This window comes from Ylistrum balloti, unplaced genomic scaffold, assembly GCF_031769215.1.
Source record: "Ylistrum balloti isolate Yb309-2 unplaced genomic scaffold, AGI_CSIRO_Ybal_v1 Utg370970, whole genome shotgun sequence".
Lineage (NCBI taxonomy): Eukaryota > Metazoa > Mollusca > Bivalvia > Pectinida > Pectinidae > Ylistrum > Ylistrum balloti.
The window spans coordinates 181401-199348 of record NW_026782544.1 but is presented as its reverse complement, the minus strand read 5'-3'; the positions used below and the strand labels follow the sequence as shown (position 1 = coordinate 199348).

At 36.0% G+C, this 17948-nt stretch overlaps 1 protein-coding gene across 3 annotated transcripts in view; it reads right to left on the bottom strand.

Moving 5' to 3' along the window:
- The window catches only part of LOC132559812 (oxysterol-binding protein 1-like), a 31677-nt gene extending 18399 nt beyond the window's left edge, over positions 1-13278 (bottom strand). For 2 of the 3 annotated variants that reach the window (XM_060224437.1, XM_060224438.1), the window contains exons 1-6: positions 13118-13278; positions 11416-11430; positions 4755-4954; positions 3498-3742; positions 2105-2291; positions 1162-1255 (exon numbers count right to left, since the gene is read on the bottom strand). In XM_060224437.1, the coding sequence (XP_060080420.1) occupies positions 1162-1255; positions 2105-2291; positions 3498-3742; positions 4755-4954; positions 11416-11430; positions 13118-13242 (866 nt within the window). In that variant the 5' untranslated portion in view covers positions 13243-13278. The remainder of the gene's footprint in view (positions 1-1161; positions 1256-2104; positions 2292-3497; positions 3743-4754; positions 4955-11415; positions 11431-13117) is intronic. The other variant, XM_060224439.1, reaches the window with a different exon arrangement.
- Positions 13279-17948: the final 4670 nt, after the last annotated feature.

Below are 17948 nucleotides of genomic sequence, written 5' to 3'. Positions count from 1 at the left end.
GCAATGTTCCATTAAATGGAATTACAGTAAAAGGATACTTTAGTCAAAATTAAAATTTGAAGCAGACAAAGTCAAAGATTAAATAATAATGTTTTTCTGACACACAAAGGTCAACAATGAATTCACAGGACAAAATGAAGTCCACGCTGACAATATTCGTTCATAGGTCAAAGGTTATCTACACTTCAGTGATAAGTTGTCATACTCATAATAGGTTGCCATCAAACTGAAAGTCAAAATGAATGAAAATCCAAAGATGATACAAATGCTCATGGCAGAGGGTGCTGTATCAAAGTAATGAATCTAATTAGAGTCAAAATATACACAGATGTAAACTCGTGCTTATAAGCTGAAGATAATGAGTAAAATCACTAGCAGATATTAAGTATAACCTTGTTGGTGTTGAGAAGATGAGTTTTTCTTTGTTCACTTGATTGCTGGGTTTATCATACAGTGAACAGCCTGGGTCATTTTGAAGGGGTATCCCTGTGGTAGCTGGTGGTGACCTCACTGAACAACATACAGGAGGCCCCCAATGCTATACAGAGCATTTTGTGGTAAAGTGTCTTGCCCTAGCACACAATTTCACCACTGACTAATCTGTTTCTTAGCTTCCTGAGAAACACAAGCTGCTTTAGGTAATGAGCTGTGAAACACAGACCTCTAATTTACACAAGTGGTTATGTAGACCAATAGTCTTACTGACCAAGTAAATGTGGCCTCCTTTTTAACTATTTCAATATTTTTACTATTAATGAGAATAGAATAGCAAATAAAAAAAGAAACAGATTCCTTGAAATCAAGACTGGGAAATATATCAAATTATGACTTTTGTTGCAGATAGAAATATTTTCACTTGAAGCTTTTGTAAAATAGCAAAAAAATATTTCTAACAAAATAAACAAATTCTACACTATTTCTTACCATGAAAACATATTTACAGAAAAAAAAAGAAACAGATTCCTTGAAATCAGGACTGGGAAATATATCATAATATGACATTTGTTAATAATAATAATAATGATAATGATAATAATGTTAATATCTATCGATTAAACTTTGCATTAATGTCTGTATTTAATGTTAGTTTATTTTCAGACATTTCCTGTCTAAGACATGATAGAGTATTCTTCGATGGAGATTCCTATTATTTCCATGTACCTGTGTGAGGGTTGTTTGTTTGGCAAAGCTACTTCAAATTCATTTGCCTGATAGTCTAAAGCATCAAAAAAGTCATCCTCATCTGATCCAGGAACTGAAAAATTGAAAAAAAGTCATTTGTGAGAAAAGAAGTCCTGGTTTCCCATCTGAAAGATATTGTCATCATGCATGTGTTAAGTTAAATATTGTCAATCTAAAATATATACATTGTCTAAACAATGTTTACTGGGTTTTTGCTTCAAAAGGACAACAAAATAATGCTTTTTCCAATCTTGTGATTCAGAAATATTTCCAGTTTTCACAGGTTTAATATAGATCTACAGTGAAATATTTAATAATATCCAGTCAGTTTAGATATACAGTGAAAGATTTGTTAATATCCAGTTAGTTTAGATCTACAGTGAAATATTTGTTAATATCTAGTTAGTTTAGATCTACAGTGAAAAATTTGTTAATATCTAGTTAGTTTAGATCTACAGTGAAAAATTCTTTAATATCCAGTTAGTTTAGATATAGTGAAAAATTCTTTAATAGCCAGTCAGTTTAGATCTACAGTGAAATATTCTTTAATATCCAGTCAGTTTAGATCTACAGTGAAATATTTCTTAATATCCAGTCAATTGTTGGTGAAACTGATAAAAGAAGTAATATTACAATTTCTGATCATATAATACAGGTACAATGCAGACTGTAATTTAAACATTTATTTAGTTCCAGAATTCATGTGTAGAAGATAGCAATATCTTTGTATATGTGACCCCAACATGACAAGGTAATTTTGTCCCATTTAGAATAATAATGATGCTGAAACAAATAGAATTCCTCGCGAAATCAGCCCCTACTGTTATTTGTTTAAATCCCCGTAAATTAATAATAGAACATGCAGCAGTATTTTCTTTTTTCAATTTTCAAAAAACTTTCCGATCAGTTTTATCTTCCTTACCCATTTCCTTTTTGTCCGAGACATTTGCATGCATTGATCGTTTGGCTTGTGTTTCCAAGGAAACTTGATCCTTAGCTAACTGTTCCACCATTTCTTCAAGTTTCATCCTCTGCTCCTGTTCAAAGTGTACAATCTTTTGTAGACGCTTGACCTGTCCCTGCGCAGATTCCAGGTATTCTGAACAAGCCTGTAAGAAGCAAAGCATCTCTTTTTCATACAAGATATTTAGAAAGGAGCCATAGAAGTGATAATTTTTGTGAGCTTCGACAAATTTCATAAAACCTCATACAAAATGGATTTCCTTACATATCTCAGAAAAATTACATTTTGACAGGATTTAAAGTGAAAATGTGAAGGACAAACTTAAATGTAGGCAGCCAATTTGAATTCGTGATGTAACTTCAATGTATTATAGCATCTGATTGGTGCAGACAATGAGATATGCTCTGTGGTCTATTACACAAGTGACATCGATGCAAAATATTACATGTATGAATTCATTGGACATGAATTCAAAGTTATGAACACTAATGATCTGCAAATTAAGTTGAATAATTAACAAGAGGCCCAAGGGGCCTACATCATTATACTGGCTTATTTAGCCATTTAATAGAGGATTTCAAATATAACAAATAATTTCTGATATAATTTCCCTATTGGGTCCCAGTGCCCTTGCAGTCTAACAGAAGTCAGATTCACTATTTATAAAAACTGCTTCAGACCAAACTTGGAAATAGTCCTTTTATAAAAGAAGGATTTTTAAGAATTTTGGGCAGGGATGTATACAGAGCTGATACTCCTTCACCCAAGAATACTTCAAACAAATTTGGGCAGTATCCATTCATTCATACAGGAGGAGAAGGACTTTAAAGAATTTTTTCCAATTTCACCTATTGGGTCTTGCCCGTCCCATCCCAAGGGGCTAAAGAACTCTTGATCAAATCTGAGCGATATTCACTTATTTCTACAAGAAGAGTAGGATGTTTAAGAATTTGCTCCATTTTGCCTATTGGGCCCTGTTCCTCCTGCTCCAAGGGCGGAGACCTTACGGTTATACAAGATTAATTATTCTTCACCCCAGAATGCTTCAGCCCACATTTGGACAATATCCATTCATTCCTACTGGAGGAGTAGGACTTAAAAGAATTTCCTTTTCAGTCAAACAGGGATAGTTGCCACTGATGAACATTCAGTTTTCTCTAAAGATTATTGAAATAAATCACTTTTGTTGATAAGAAAGAAAAAATCAGTGTCACACACCTACAATACATTCAGTGCATCTTTAACCTGATAGCTAGAAATGAATGAGAATTAAAATACATTTGTTGAAGTGAGAGGAACACTGCTAACTAAACATGAAATGTATAAACTACAGAATAAATTACAATCTTACATTGATCATGGCATTTGATGTGATTCGAAACATGGTCGCTCTCTCATTGACAACTTTCAGCTTACTTCCTGCATCTTCAGTGTTATTTAGAGTTTCTAGTTCTGTGAGCGCCCTCTGGAGGCCACTTCCATGTTTGGAGATGAGATCATTACAAGTGTTCATGTCCTCAAGCTTTGAGGCAAGTGTCTTAAGCATGTTTTGTAACTCATTTTTGTCTGGCTCTGGGGCCTCCTCCTCGTCACTATCTGTAGATGAAAAAGATACAAATCAGCAGCTAAATAAAAAGATCCCTCTCAACAATGGCAGGATATTTATTCGTCTTTAACAAGTCTGATCCCTCTCAACAATGGCAGGATATTTATTCGTCTTTAACAAGTCTGATCCCTCTCAACAATGGCAGGATATTTATTCGTCTTTAACAAGTCTGATCCCTCTCAACAATGGCAGGATATTTATTCGTCTTTAACAAGTCTGATCCCTCTCAACAATGGCAGGATATTTATTCGTCTTTAACAAGTCTGATCCCTCTCAATAATGGCAGGATATTTATTCGTCTTTAACAAGTCTGATCCCTCTCAACAATGGCAGGATATTTATTCGTCTTTAACAAGTCTGATCCCTCTCAACAATGGCAGGATATTTATTCGTCTTTAACAAGTCTGATCCCTCTCAACAATGGCAGGATATTTATTCGTCTTTAACAAGTCTGATCCCTCTCAACAATGGCAGGATATTTATTCGTCTTTAACAAGTCTGATCCTTCCTCCTTTTTCTGTCTTTCTTTTCTATTTACTAAGTAAATAACTGACAACTGAATTAATTAAAACTTTAGATAACTCCATCCAGCACTTCTCAAGAAACAGTGAAAACATACAATTTAACCAGGTTCAAAGTCAAATATGGCAACCTCCTGTTCATGTTGTTTTCTCAATCTGTCCTAAAATGGACACTGCAGAAGTAAGGACCAAGCTAAGGAGAAAGCTAGGAAATTTGAGAAAGTTTCTTCCAGTATGCTACTCCAAAAAAGCTTGTCTGGCCTCCATCTTGTTTCCCTTGACCAGTCTTAACTTAAGTGGTCAATACACAATTAGGGACAATGAGATGTACCCACATCTGAAATTTGACATGTATCACATATATACATTTGGATGTATAACAGATAGTTTTATAGTGCAGGCATCTTGGTATGGAACCTGTTCATCATTCCTACTTTTCTCACAAAATAAAATTTTGTTGACTGGATTCATCATTTTATACCTGGTTCCGAATGGGCATCATTTTTAGCGAGCTCGAGGGCTGTGACCCACTTCTGTCTCTCCACCTCAGATGTAGCCTTTAGATAGAAGGTCTGTGTACCCCCATTAGAGATGACAATGGTATTAGAATCTTCTGTATGTATGAAGGCATTGGCTAGATTGATCGTTCCTCGACAAGTGTGTGCCATTTCTGCCTGTGATCTAGAAAATAAAAATTTATATAACCAAGTTTAATCTTGTACCCTTCAGTAACTGGTATAGGGAAAAAGTCTTCTTCCAATTTACATGTATGTTACTGCTAACACACACCCTTAATCATAGATCAGTAGGATGGAACGAGATCTTTATCACATCAATACCCTGCTAGAAGTGTCATAACACAAGGAACCATTATATGGCACATAAGTAATATGACCTAGCAAAGATTTCATTGACTTAAGGTTCCTGTTGTTTCCATTGTGATGTCATAAAATTCAGGGTGACTAATTCAATGTGACCTCGCAAAAGATATGGATTGAAAATATCTCAAATTGAGATTCTGCACTTTTGTTTTGAAATGCTGTTTTCATGAATGTAAACGTGAAACTATCAAATGCAAGTTATGTAGAAAACAGTATTATACATTTATTTCGATTTCAGATTATATCTATGAAACTGATCAAATACTTTTCATTATATTGAGCCTGAACCTAAAGCTAAACAAGAGGCCCAGATGGCCTGTATCACTCACCTGAATATTTAAGTCAATAATGCAAAACTTAACACTTCTTTAGAAATATTTTTCCAGATGAGCCTCACCCAACAGATATGGCTTCAAGGTGTTGGGGGACTGAGATCAGATTTTAATCACTTGATGTCCAGCAATGTTATTAAGTTATGGGATGGTAATCTCAATGGCTTCAAAGATGTAATCAGTCCTGGGGTAGGGCCAGACCCCAGGACAAATTATCAGTTATGATTGTGTTTATCTCCCGATGCTCAGCGATACTCTAGTTATTCAGTGGGGATCACTATTGCTTCAAAGAACCAAATATCAAAGGAATAGTTAATGGTGCAAAGTGAAGAAGATAGATTTTACAGAAATTGATGGATTTTCCCTAACCGTTTATACAACACTAATTTCCCTTCACCCAAGCATGCTTCAGACCAAATATGGATGATATCCTATGATTCCTGAAGAACAAGGTAGATTTTTAAGAAATTGATAGACTTTCCCCATTGAGCCCCTTCTATACTATCTAGTCCCAAGTGGCAGAGACCCACTGTTTATACAAAACTGATTTCCCTTCACCCAAGCATGCTTCAGACCAATTTTGGACAATATCCTGCAATTCCTGAAGAACAAGATAGATTTCCAAGAAGTTGATAGATTTTCCTTACTGGGTTCGCCCCTTTTAGCCCCAGGGGGCCAGGACCCACCGTTTATACCAAACTGATTTTCCCTCAACCAAACATGCTTCAGACTATATTTTGACAATATTCTGCAATTCCAAAAGATGATAGATTGTAAAGAAATTGTTTGATCTTAATATGCTCTTTTTAAGTTGGATGTTGGATGTTTTCCCTTCTTTTCTCTTCTCTATTTTTGCTCTTGACGATAAGACAGTTTAACATTCCTTTGCAGAAATAGTGATGATAATCTTTACCTGCCAAATCAAGAAATGTCGTCTGAAAGTCATTGTGTTTCTTCTGATCAGTCCCAAAATCAAACCAGCACAAGGAGAGACCAAAGTGAACAAACTTATGAAATTTGAGAGATATTCATTCAGCACTTCTTAAGAAAAAGCAATAACAATTTTTATTAGGCAAAATCCAAGATGGCTGCCTGTCAGCCATTTTGTTTTTCTGATCAGTCCCAAACTCAAACAGGCACTACAAGGGACCAAAAGGAACCTCTACAACATTTGAGAGAGAACTATAGAGTAGTTCTCAAGAAATAGTAATAACAATCTTTCACAGTCATAATCAAAGATGGCCCCATGCAGGCCATTTGTTTTTTCTGATCAGTACCAAATCAACCAGGCACAACTTGGGATCAAATTTAAAAAAAGATCTGTCCTGTACTGTTCAAGAAATAGTGATAACAAACTTTAAAAATTAAAATACAAGATGGCTGCCTGTCAGCCTTTTTGCTTTTTGGAACAGTCCAAAAAATTACATTGGCACAACTAGACCAAGGGGAACCTACATATGAAATTTGGGAGAGATCCATCTCTTTATTTTCAAGAAATAGCGATAACAAACTTCATTGAAAAAATCCAAGATTGCTGCCTGTTGGCCATTTTTTTATCAAACCCAAAATCAAATGGGCACAACTAGGAACCAAGGAGAACCTACATATGTAATACGAGAAAGATCCATTTAGTAATTCCCAAGAAATAGCGATAACAAAAATGGTTGACGAATGGATGGACGGACCACAGACGATGGACCATGGACGCAGAGCAATTTGAATAGCATATGTCATCTGATGATGGTGGGCTAAAAATGAAATAACAAAATATTTGCTTCATAGATCTTGTCATAGAAACTACTGAAAGAACCACTAATTACATATGATTCCATCACATTTAACTAGTACGGTATACCAAGTAATTTACAAATATTACCTGTAGCAATATGATTTACCTTAAGTATATGCTTTCCATTTTAATTTCAACTCACCAGCACCATCATAATCAGTACAATAATCAATATAATCATGAAAAGTGGACAGGAGATATCATTTTGACAGGAATACATCTTCTGTGGAAGAAAATGTATGTTTACAAGAAAATACTTTAGCCAACTAGTGTTATTTAAAATTTAAGTTATACCAACACGGGCATGAGACATAATGTATAACTTAACAAACATTTATTGATTTCAACAACTGAAGAATTTATCTTAAAGATGCAGAACTGATATCAAATATACCAGGACTCAGTTCATAGTACTTCCATGTTGTCTAATTTGACAAACAAACAAAGAAAAAATGTGTTTTATTAGTCAAGGATTTCATATTCATATACATATCAGAGGGACCAGAGATTCCACAGCCATGTTGTAAATGATAAAAGAATCTACAATATTAACTTCCTCTGTATAAACACATGCTTCTCTATTTAAAGAACTATGGCAAGTCATATCATCATGCTTATCAATACCTTCAAAGTTTCCTTTGAATTGAACTTCACAAATGACAGCAAGGATGTGGTGGAGTAGGCCAACATACAGCTGCTCCATGCTGTATGTTTTAAAACAAAATGATAAAAAATACGAAATTGGAACAAATAATGATTATGCCTACTAAATTTTTAAAAAAAAAATGGCAAGGAGATCTCCAGACCCACATCCTCTGTCAAAAGGCAAATCTCAACAAAATCGACTACATTCCGAAATGCAAGGTGAAACAGTTAAGGAACACACAACTGAATTTAAAATCCCACACATGAACATGTACATAAAGTGGTACAATGACAAAACATTTGACAAGAGGCCTGAACATGTATAATAAACAGTGATAATAATGATTAAATATCATTTTTCAGTTTCTCTTCTATACTTTTGATGACATACATTTATAAACTTAATATAAAAATATTTCCATCCATTTTATTTACACTCGTACAATATTCTTTCAAATTTGAACTAAAAAAGTAAATAGAAACTGACTGATTTATTTTCCTAAGAATTTACATCTAAAAGCCTTGACTTTGAAACATTACTTATGTCCCATTATATGGTAAGTAAATAGTAGATATATTAACCTCTAGATTTAAGATGAAATCCAGCAACCGAGGCTTAAGTGTATAGTCGATATGTTTAGTAGTAGAATATTGTTGTGTTTTGTTCACCAGACAATTAGTTACATGTGTCATTTCAATTACACTTTATATGCTGCGAATACCTGAGAAATGTAGAATGGAACAAAATCGCATAAGTACATATGTGAATTTAGGTCAACCTTGATTAATCTCACATCCAATGGAATAAATCTAGATTTTCTTTATACATACATTTATCTGTCAACAGGCAACAAGAGGCCCAAGGGCCTTAACGGTCACCTGAATCACAATATTCCTTGTACATGTTATAAAAGTGATTTTGTTAAAAAAATAATTGAGATAACTTTATTGTATACATAATATAAATTGTCCATAACATTAACTGCTGTTCCATGCTTTGAAATTTCAAAGTTTGAACCATCTTTAAAAGAAATAAACAAATTATGCTTAAAAATTGAATTTTTCTATATGAACTATAGTAAATTTGATTATGACCTCCCTGGATCTGCATGGCCTGCACAGGCAGTTCTATCGTACTGACAGCAATGCTAGCATCTTGGCACTCTCATATGAAATAATACAACTCTCTCACCATCTATATCAGCCTTTCTGGTCAGGGGTTGGGACTTTAGGCATTTTTTTTTCTTACATGACCGAATGTTGAATGTTGTGATGTCAAAGTGTGTTGGCACAAAACCAAAGTCTTTCAGTGTAGTCAGTGGTGTCAAGTCTCTCTTTGGCTGTAAATGATGTTTGCTGCTTCCCCATGTTGAAGTCCATGAAAGCAATCTATCATTAAGTACCTTAGGATACCTTGGTGGATACTGATATCATGAAAGATCATGCCTATACTGAACATATTACATGCTTTTATGTGGACAAGGTAGGACTGAACAATTTCAGACTGTTAAAAAAACATCGTTTTCTGACCAACAGTAAATGCATTAGTGTCATGCTGATTGTGGTTTCCTAATTAGCAATGGATCAAAACATCAACTACTGCACCACAGTAACCGGTATTCAATATCTATATTAAACATACTTTTTTTTAAAAAGCTGACCCCAAAAACATACTTGGGCACTATACTTGCAAATTTACCATATGCAGATGGATTCCTCGTGACACCTGGCAAATTTATATGTAACAGGACAACGGGTAGTGTAGGGAATAGTAATATTGTTTGGACCACAAAAAGACTGGCCTTAAATTGAATGAAAAAATGTGAGATTTGGATTTATAGTCTTATGTAAACATGTTTGCTGTTGAGATTTTCTCTCGCGGACATTTCATTATATAGCTCAAATGTGGAATGGGGAACTATAAGCCGATGCATACCATTTTCTGTCAATAAAAATTTCACAACATATTTTTCATTCGGAGTATTTTCATACGTTCCATGAAATTTTATATACATTCTTCAAATGAATTGATTCGAAAGGAATCCATTATAGTAGAAAACAGTATTCATATCTGGATTTTCCTTTAAATGGCCAATATGAAGCCATTCTATGTACACAAAAGACTATCGCCAACTTGGCTTTTGTTCTAGATATGAGACAGCCGATTGCAATCTATTGTGAAATGTGCTATATAGAGAAACTTATATAAACCAATGAACATTATCCATTTATTATATGAAGCAAGTGATTGGCTCCAATTGGGGTTAACCTATTTACAAGATAGAGTGATGATTTACAGGACCATGGAAGAAAAGAATCTTTTAAATGATGTTTATGTAAATCTGTTTGACTTCAGGTGGTCAAACATGAAGCAACACAAATTACTTTCAACAGCAAATTCAAAATAAGAATAAATACATACATTTCTTACACATGTATTTTGGTCAAGGAAGACATACTTCTACCTGTAAATCAATTAACCCATACAAATGTGTTTATGTTCAAGCATACACACCCATAACATTACTCAGCTTGGGGACAGCCATTATGTACCATGTTAGAAATATGATAGTATAAATATGTTCATTCTTTATAAATTGCAAGCTGCGATAAAATCATGTTCTTTACTTAAATGATTTCATGTAAACTCGCAAAAATACTAAGAAATGTAAGTGACTTAATGTTACAAAGCATTTTGTTTGAAGCCAACATTTGAATGTCTGCTTTACTGGATTAAGGCCCTTGGATTGAACCTACAGTAGATGTCCCATAGGTAAAACAGACAAATTTAAATGGTAATTATAGTTCAACTCATTCTGGATCCTAACAAATGAACATTAATGTTTGTTAAAAAAACTGATTTTCCTTCACCCAAGCATGCTTCACACCAAATATGGACAATCGTTGGCTATTCCTAAAGAACAAGATAGATTTTAAAGAAATTGGTAGATTTTCCCTATTGGGCCCTGCCTCTCTGGCCAGAGACCCATCGTTTATACAAAACTGATTTCCTTCACCCAAGCATGCTTCACATCAAATAGGGACAATATCCTGCAAAGAACAAGATAAATTTTAGTAAAGCATCTTAAGGCCTTTCCATTGATTAAACTTATTTTATTCTGGATTTGAGAAGAATATTTTTGAAGTTTCAATCAATATGACCTTTTTTGGCCCCGCCCCTCAGGCATCACATTATATACATATTTTGTGTGCCTAAAGCCATGGAAGATTTTTGTAAAATTTCTTTGAAATTGGTTCTCGAGTTATCCAGAAAAAAAAAACAGAAAATGTTAAAAGTTTAAGATGCACGACGCTGGACAAAAGGGGATTGCAATAGGTCATTCCGAGACTTTAGGTGACCTAAAAAATCCATGAATGACCAAGGGAAGATAACTCATCACCCGAAGTGATTTATGGGGGGACAACTCTTCAGCAAAACTCATGAGTGGGGAGATTCACATGTAACTCAACACCAAAGAGGAGACAACTACTCACCTATGCTTCCATGCTCTGAGAGAAAGGTTTACAGAATATTTTCATTTAAAAATACATTATGATAGGTGTTGTATCTCACTACTGACTAGAGTGGGAATCTAAATTTGCATTTATATTATTTTCGCATCTGTATGTATGTATTTCATGTGTGTTAAACTGCATCTGGCCATCTGACATGCCTAATGTAGAATCAAATCATCTGGCTTTGACAGATTTATTTCAGCGAGGACAATATTCTGATGAATATACATCATGTAATAAAACTGTTGAAGCAGATGATTGATCAGGTCATCTGGTGTCTTGAAGGTCGAGGGTACAGAGGTGGAGGTAGTTGATGATTTTTGTATTAAATGAGATGTTTTCTGGTTGTAGGTAAAAAAGATATTCAAAAGGCATCATAAAGGGAAATAGATTCTCTAGAAACCATAAGCATGACTTAAAGACACAACAAAGCCATTTATATGGTGTGAGTAACACCACTGCTAAAACTACCAGGTTTCGTAACTAAGCTGGACAAGCTTCAATAGAGGTGGGTTGAATGGAGTCAACAGCCCTAGTGTGGTGTACTTGAGAAGCATAATGGTGCAGGGTTGTGGCAAAAGAACAGAGAACATCACAGGGATTTGGCATGAATTCCCGGCCCGTGGTCCATAAATGCATTATAATGATGCAGAGATTTGGCACGCACAAGTTGCTGACCCTTGGTCCATATATATGTATATATGTTTGATGAAAGAAATTGACCAAGTATAAACCAAGTTATGACCCGACAAATTCAGAATTATAGATATGTAGAAATGGCCAGGTAGACATTTCCTTGACTGGTTGAAACCTGCTCTTGTCTCTAATGGGAACTGTTTACCAACAAAAGCCTATAATCTGCAATTTCAGCAAAGTTATTGACATACCCATCAGAAATGAGAGCCTGTTTAACTAAGATGAAACCCCCTGCCCTTAGAGTATAAAAAAGAAGCATAATTGATAAAAACATCAGTCAGTTTTCCCTTTCTTGAGAGCTAAAAACCCTTGTCACTATCATTAAACATATAAATGGACCATGAGTTGCCAGACAAGTCCCTGGGTTACTGATATGATGTATTTAGCTTGTATCAGCTTGAATTAATCGACATCAGATAACCATTGATGTCTAAGAAGAGGTCGTAGGAAGAAGTAGCATATAATACCCTGGTTATGTTTTGCTAATACTCTAAACTTTCTCCCCAGCCATCTAGTACAAAATGCATAAAACAAATTGAATGCTACAATTAAACACATGTATGAATGTGGCAAATGTTAACCAAATTTATCGTCTTGATGTCAACCTGTCTGGAAAAGGTATTTTGGTGTTAAGCGATAAAAATATCATTTTGGAATAATTATATTGTTAGCATAATCATTACTAACAAATATAAGCCTATTCACAGGTCAGTCGTGGGGTTAACGTATTTTTTAACCCAGTTGTTGATACTTTCGGCAATATATACGTTTTTATTGGATAGGACGAAATTTCAGAGGTAAAACTAGTAAAACGTGCCACCGTGACGCAGGATGAATATATGTGCACTCGTATACATGTATTCTGATAAGTTGGTGAACTTGTACAGTGAGCATGCTTGGAACATCATAACAGATCGATTCCATATGCAGAATGGTGTGCGTTCTGCAGGATTCCCTTCCGCCAAACCCTCACTCTTGTAATTACCTGTAGTACGAAAGTAGGCCATTCTGAAGCACAAACCATCGTTTCTGGTACCCCCTCAAATAGTTTGTCCATTTATACAGCCAGCCACGGTACTGGGATTGATGTTGGGGTCTAGATTCTGACATTTTGAGACTCAGACCTTTAGTCTTGTGACACTTGTCATTGCTTATCGAGTCATCGGAAGATGGCCGCGACACGTCACAGCGATCCGCTAATTATGCTTGCGACTTCCTGATTAAAACTTTGTTAAAAGAAACGAATGTTGTTGGTAATAACCCCTTTTTTCAAACAACGTACAAATTACATACCAGCATCAATTGATAATAGCATGTTTGTTATTCATTTTACAAAACGACTATGTTAAATATTACGAACTACTTTCTAGCGTATGAATAATATGTAATATTTGTTGGGAGTAAAACTGGTTTACTGAGCCTGAAACGGACGTGGTACCCTATAACAAAACTACACTCTTCCATAGATTATAGCAATGAACGTTATTATATTATTTTTTCTTACACGAATTGTTCAATTACGTCAGTTCAATAGACAAACACAGAGAATAGCAGAACTTCGTTGTTACGACTAAATTCATGCCACGAATACGAAAATAAAAGTTTCCCGAATTGTTTAAAAAAAAACCTGCCCTACTGGTTTAGGTAATAACTTGAATGGTTTGTTTCTGTAAATTGGTCATTACTTTGATTTCTAACTTAGTCAGACCATTACCCCGTATAAGAACATAGTAAAAGTAAAGTTCCCTAGCATTGCCTAGCAGGTATGTGACGATTTTCGTTAGAGTTATCCCCCTTTAAATAATGCTCGGTAGACTTTTGATACAACTGTTAATTCTATTTGATTACTAAGGAGAAGACGATTTAAAGTGATAGCCAACAATTTCTAATTATCTTTTATTAATGAAAAGGCAGTTTACTCTGTAAATATGATTATATAGGAATGTACTTGTTGATTCTTAAATAATTGTTTATTTATGTGAATGTCCTGGTACTTGAGCTTCACACGACTGTCATGTACATAAAAACTGGCTACCACTAGTGTGAAAAAAACACCCCAACACCATACTAACAACTAACCATTAATCAACAATCCGTCGGATGGGAATTAAACCGGCGGCCCGAGTGAGAGTTGCACGATAAAAACTTCTATGGCTATTCGGAAAAGAGTGGGCGTGATAACGCCAGCCAAGTGGTTAGAGTATCATTAGGGAATATGTATTAAGTAATATTGGCGGACCTCTAAATACAACCACATATCGGAATTTACCTAGTTTTGAAACCCCTTTTTCTATCTCCCAGTGTCGACACCGGTCTTCTTGCTGAGTGGAGCTGAATGTTAGGCTAGGCATACAATTTAAACGGAGGTCGCCTTCTAAATGATAGTTTTTAGATAAGGTTAAGTAGCTTAGATGGCCCCTCTCTACCTTGTCTATATATATCCCACTCTCTCCCATCAATTATACGTTTCCCCGCCTACTCTTTTCGCTATCTTTTCTCATCCGCTGAAAGACCCATTAAAATAAGTAAGCAAGTATGAAAGTCTTTTGCATATTTTGAAGAATATTGACAAGTGGCGGATAAAAAGGCTTTATAGCTACTATGGTAGCTCCTGAGTAATGGGTTGCCTGCAAAGGCAACTCTGACAAGCCCAGTCCAGTGACCATACTTTGTTGTTGTTCTGGTAGGCAGATCACACACACACACACACACACACACACACAGAGAGAGAGAGAGAGAGAAAGCCCAGTCCAGTGACCATACTTTGTTGTTGTTCTGGTAGGCAGATCATACACACACACACACACACACACACAGAGAGAGAAAGTCCAGTCCAGTGACCATACTTTGTTGTTGTTCTGGTAGGAAGATCACACACACACACACACAGAGAGAGAGAGAGAGAGAGAGAGAGAGAGAGAGAGAGAGAGAGAGAGAGAGAGAGAGAGAGAGAGAGAGAGAGAGAGAGAGAGAGAGAGAGAGAGAGAGGGGGGGGGGGACTTCGACTAGTCCAGAACACGTGGTCGGTCGTTGGCCAGCACAGTGGTTGTGTCATTTGCTGCTTGTGACGGGTGATAGACTGTCTCTGCCTGTGAGTGGTTTCAGGGTACGTGGTGTAGTACAGCCCATTTCGAGTCTTGTGCTGCCCTGGCCAACTGGAGTGAAACAGAGAAAGGCTTGTACCTTGCCGTCTCGTTACGTGGCCAAGCACAAGGAGTGCAAGGTATGCTAGGTAACCTCCCAGGCGGACATGTTAAAAGGTATAAGGACTTAATTGCTGTCCATAGTGAACGATTTACACCGCCCATCCAGACATAACTCTACCGTGCCCAGCTACGACCAAAGGCTACAGTAAACTAACGCCAGAGCTTGGACAGAGTATAAGGAGATTGGCAAACCAGACGTATCCAACCGCTACCTTAGATATCATAGAAGTCCTATCAAGGGATCAATTGGTGCCTTGGTTACTCCGACATGAGGCTACGGATAAAGCAAGCTCGACCAGCGAGTCTTAATGAGGCAATTCGCCATGCTGTGGAATTGGAAGCATTTGTCAAAACCAAGCAGAAACCTAAGGAATCACAAGGGTTTCTCAGACCTACAGCTCAGACAGAGGATGTCGACACACAGAGTGGAAAAAATGAAAGCTCTGATGGAAGGAGACGCAGAAATCGCCGACAAGTCTAAAAATTCAGGTAGACGGTTTGGAGAAAAGTCAGAGCACGCGCCGGCAGGGGAGTAGTCGGACCACTAAAACTGTGGCAATTGCTTCAACTGCGATGAAAGTGGACAATATTGTAATAATACTACTTGTTGTTCTGTCTCTTGTGATCAAGCTATTGAGGATATCCCTTGTTCTCTCTCCTGTGATCAATATTATAATGTTGCTACTTGTTGTTCTGTCTCTTGTGATCAAGCTATTGAGGATACCCCTTGTTCTCCTCTCTCCTGTGATCAATATTGTAATGATAACCCTTGTTGATATGTCACCTGTATTTGATTTTGTGACAATACCACTTGTTCTCTGTTCTGCTGTGATTAATATTGTGATAATACAACTTGTTCCCCTGCCTTCTGTGATCAATATTGTGATGATACCATTATTCTGTCCCCTGTAATTAATATTGTGATAGTATAACTTGGTCTCTTGATTACCGTAACCAATATTGTGATAGTATAACTTGGTCTCTTGATTACCGTAACCAATATTGTGATAGTATAACTTGGTCTCTTGTTTACTGTAATCAATATTGTGATAGTATAACTTGGTCTCTTGTTTACTGTAATTAATATTGTGATAGTTTAACTTGTTCTCTTGTTTACTGTGATCAATCCTGTGATGATACAATTATTCTGTACCCTTTAATCAATATTGTGGTAGTATAACTTGTTCCCGTCTCCTGTGATCAATCCTGTATTGATACCGCGTCGTCCTTTCTGCGGTGATAAATATTTTGATAGATTACTTCTAAATACTTTAATAAAAGTACGAATGGATTTACCTCCAGTAGTTTTGAAATAGACAGGTTCACTGAAACACTGACTGAAATGAACACATGATCAACTAATGATCGAGAGCAGCAATTAAACCTTAAATTCTGAAGTCCCCTTCGTGACAGGTGACTGATGGTGGCACCCCTGCAGTTCTGCAAGAGGCAGGGAATAGTCTGCTGTATAACTCCATGGTCGTATATACGTAGATATCGACTAGAAGTGGACATGCAGAATATTTGTTTTCATTGAAGAGACTAAAACACCCTGAAACCAACTCCCATGACACCAATCAAAATTATTTTACTTTTGGTTGGGGGTGTCGGTTTTTTGGGAAAAAATAATCTGATGATACCGTTGCTTTGAAAACTGTTTGCTTGCGAACTGGCATCAGAAAAAAGCAGTTTGATATGATGGTAAAAGAAGGCTGAAGAACACAAAGAAATCATCCATATTTTTAATATAATGTTACATCGTATTTCCTTCTACGATAAACATTACTATTCAATAATATTTTAAAGGGATAGTTTAGTCTGTTTGTTTATATTTGCATTGTGTGACAATTTTTCCAAGTCCTTAGAGACATGCCTGTAGTCTGTTTCTCTTGGCGCTTTTGTTGCATATCGTCCAGTTTATAATTCAGTTGTAAAATATGTTGTATAACTAAAGTCTTCAGCAAACTCTTGTTGGTTGTAATGGAGGTGACTTTTACACTCAATGCATTGCTACCAGTTCGTATATTGCAAATTGCCAGCACATGGTCCAACATGTATAAAATAGGATATTTTTTATCTACCAGTCGAAACGGTTCTAAGTTCTCATCTTGAGTTTTATCAAATGTCTATAAGTATGCACATATTAATACCTAACTGCCAGTGCACTTGTTCGGCATGGCATTTCAATGTAGATTACGTATGTAAAATTTTATATGCATATTGTCATAGTTCTGTGTAATGATATTTGTAATGATAACGTGGACCATATTGCGTGGAGCAAAGCTACCGTTGATCATCTGATTTCATATCAACTAACCTTGGCATATAAGCTACGTAATATTCATGAATATGACATGTCGACACAGTTTGGTATCGATGCATTATATGAACAGTTAACCTTATGCATGGCAATATCAGCTGATGAAACTATCCCTAAACGACGTTTTAGGGAGTATCTTAAACCGTATTGGACAGGAGAGCTTGAAAGTGCTCACAATGCAGCACTGAGGTACCGACAGGTATGGATTAATGAAAACAGACCTCGTGGGCTACAATATGATTCATACAGGAACTATAAAAACGCAAAGAACGTCTTTCGGAACCTACATA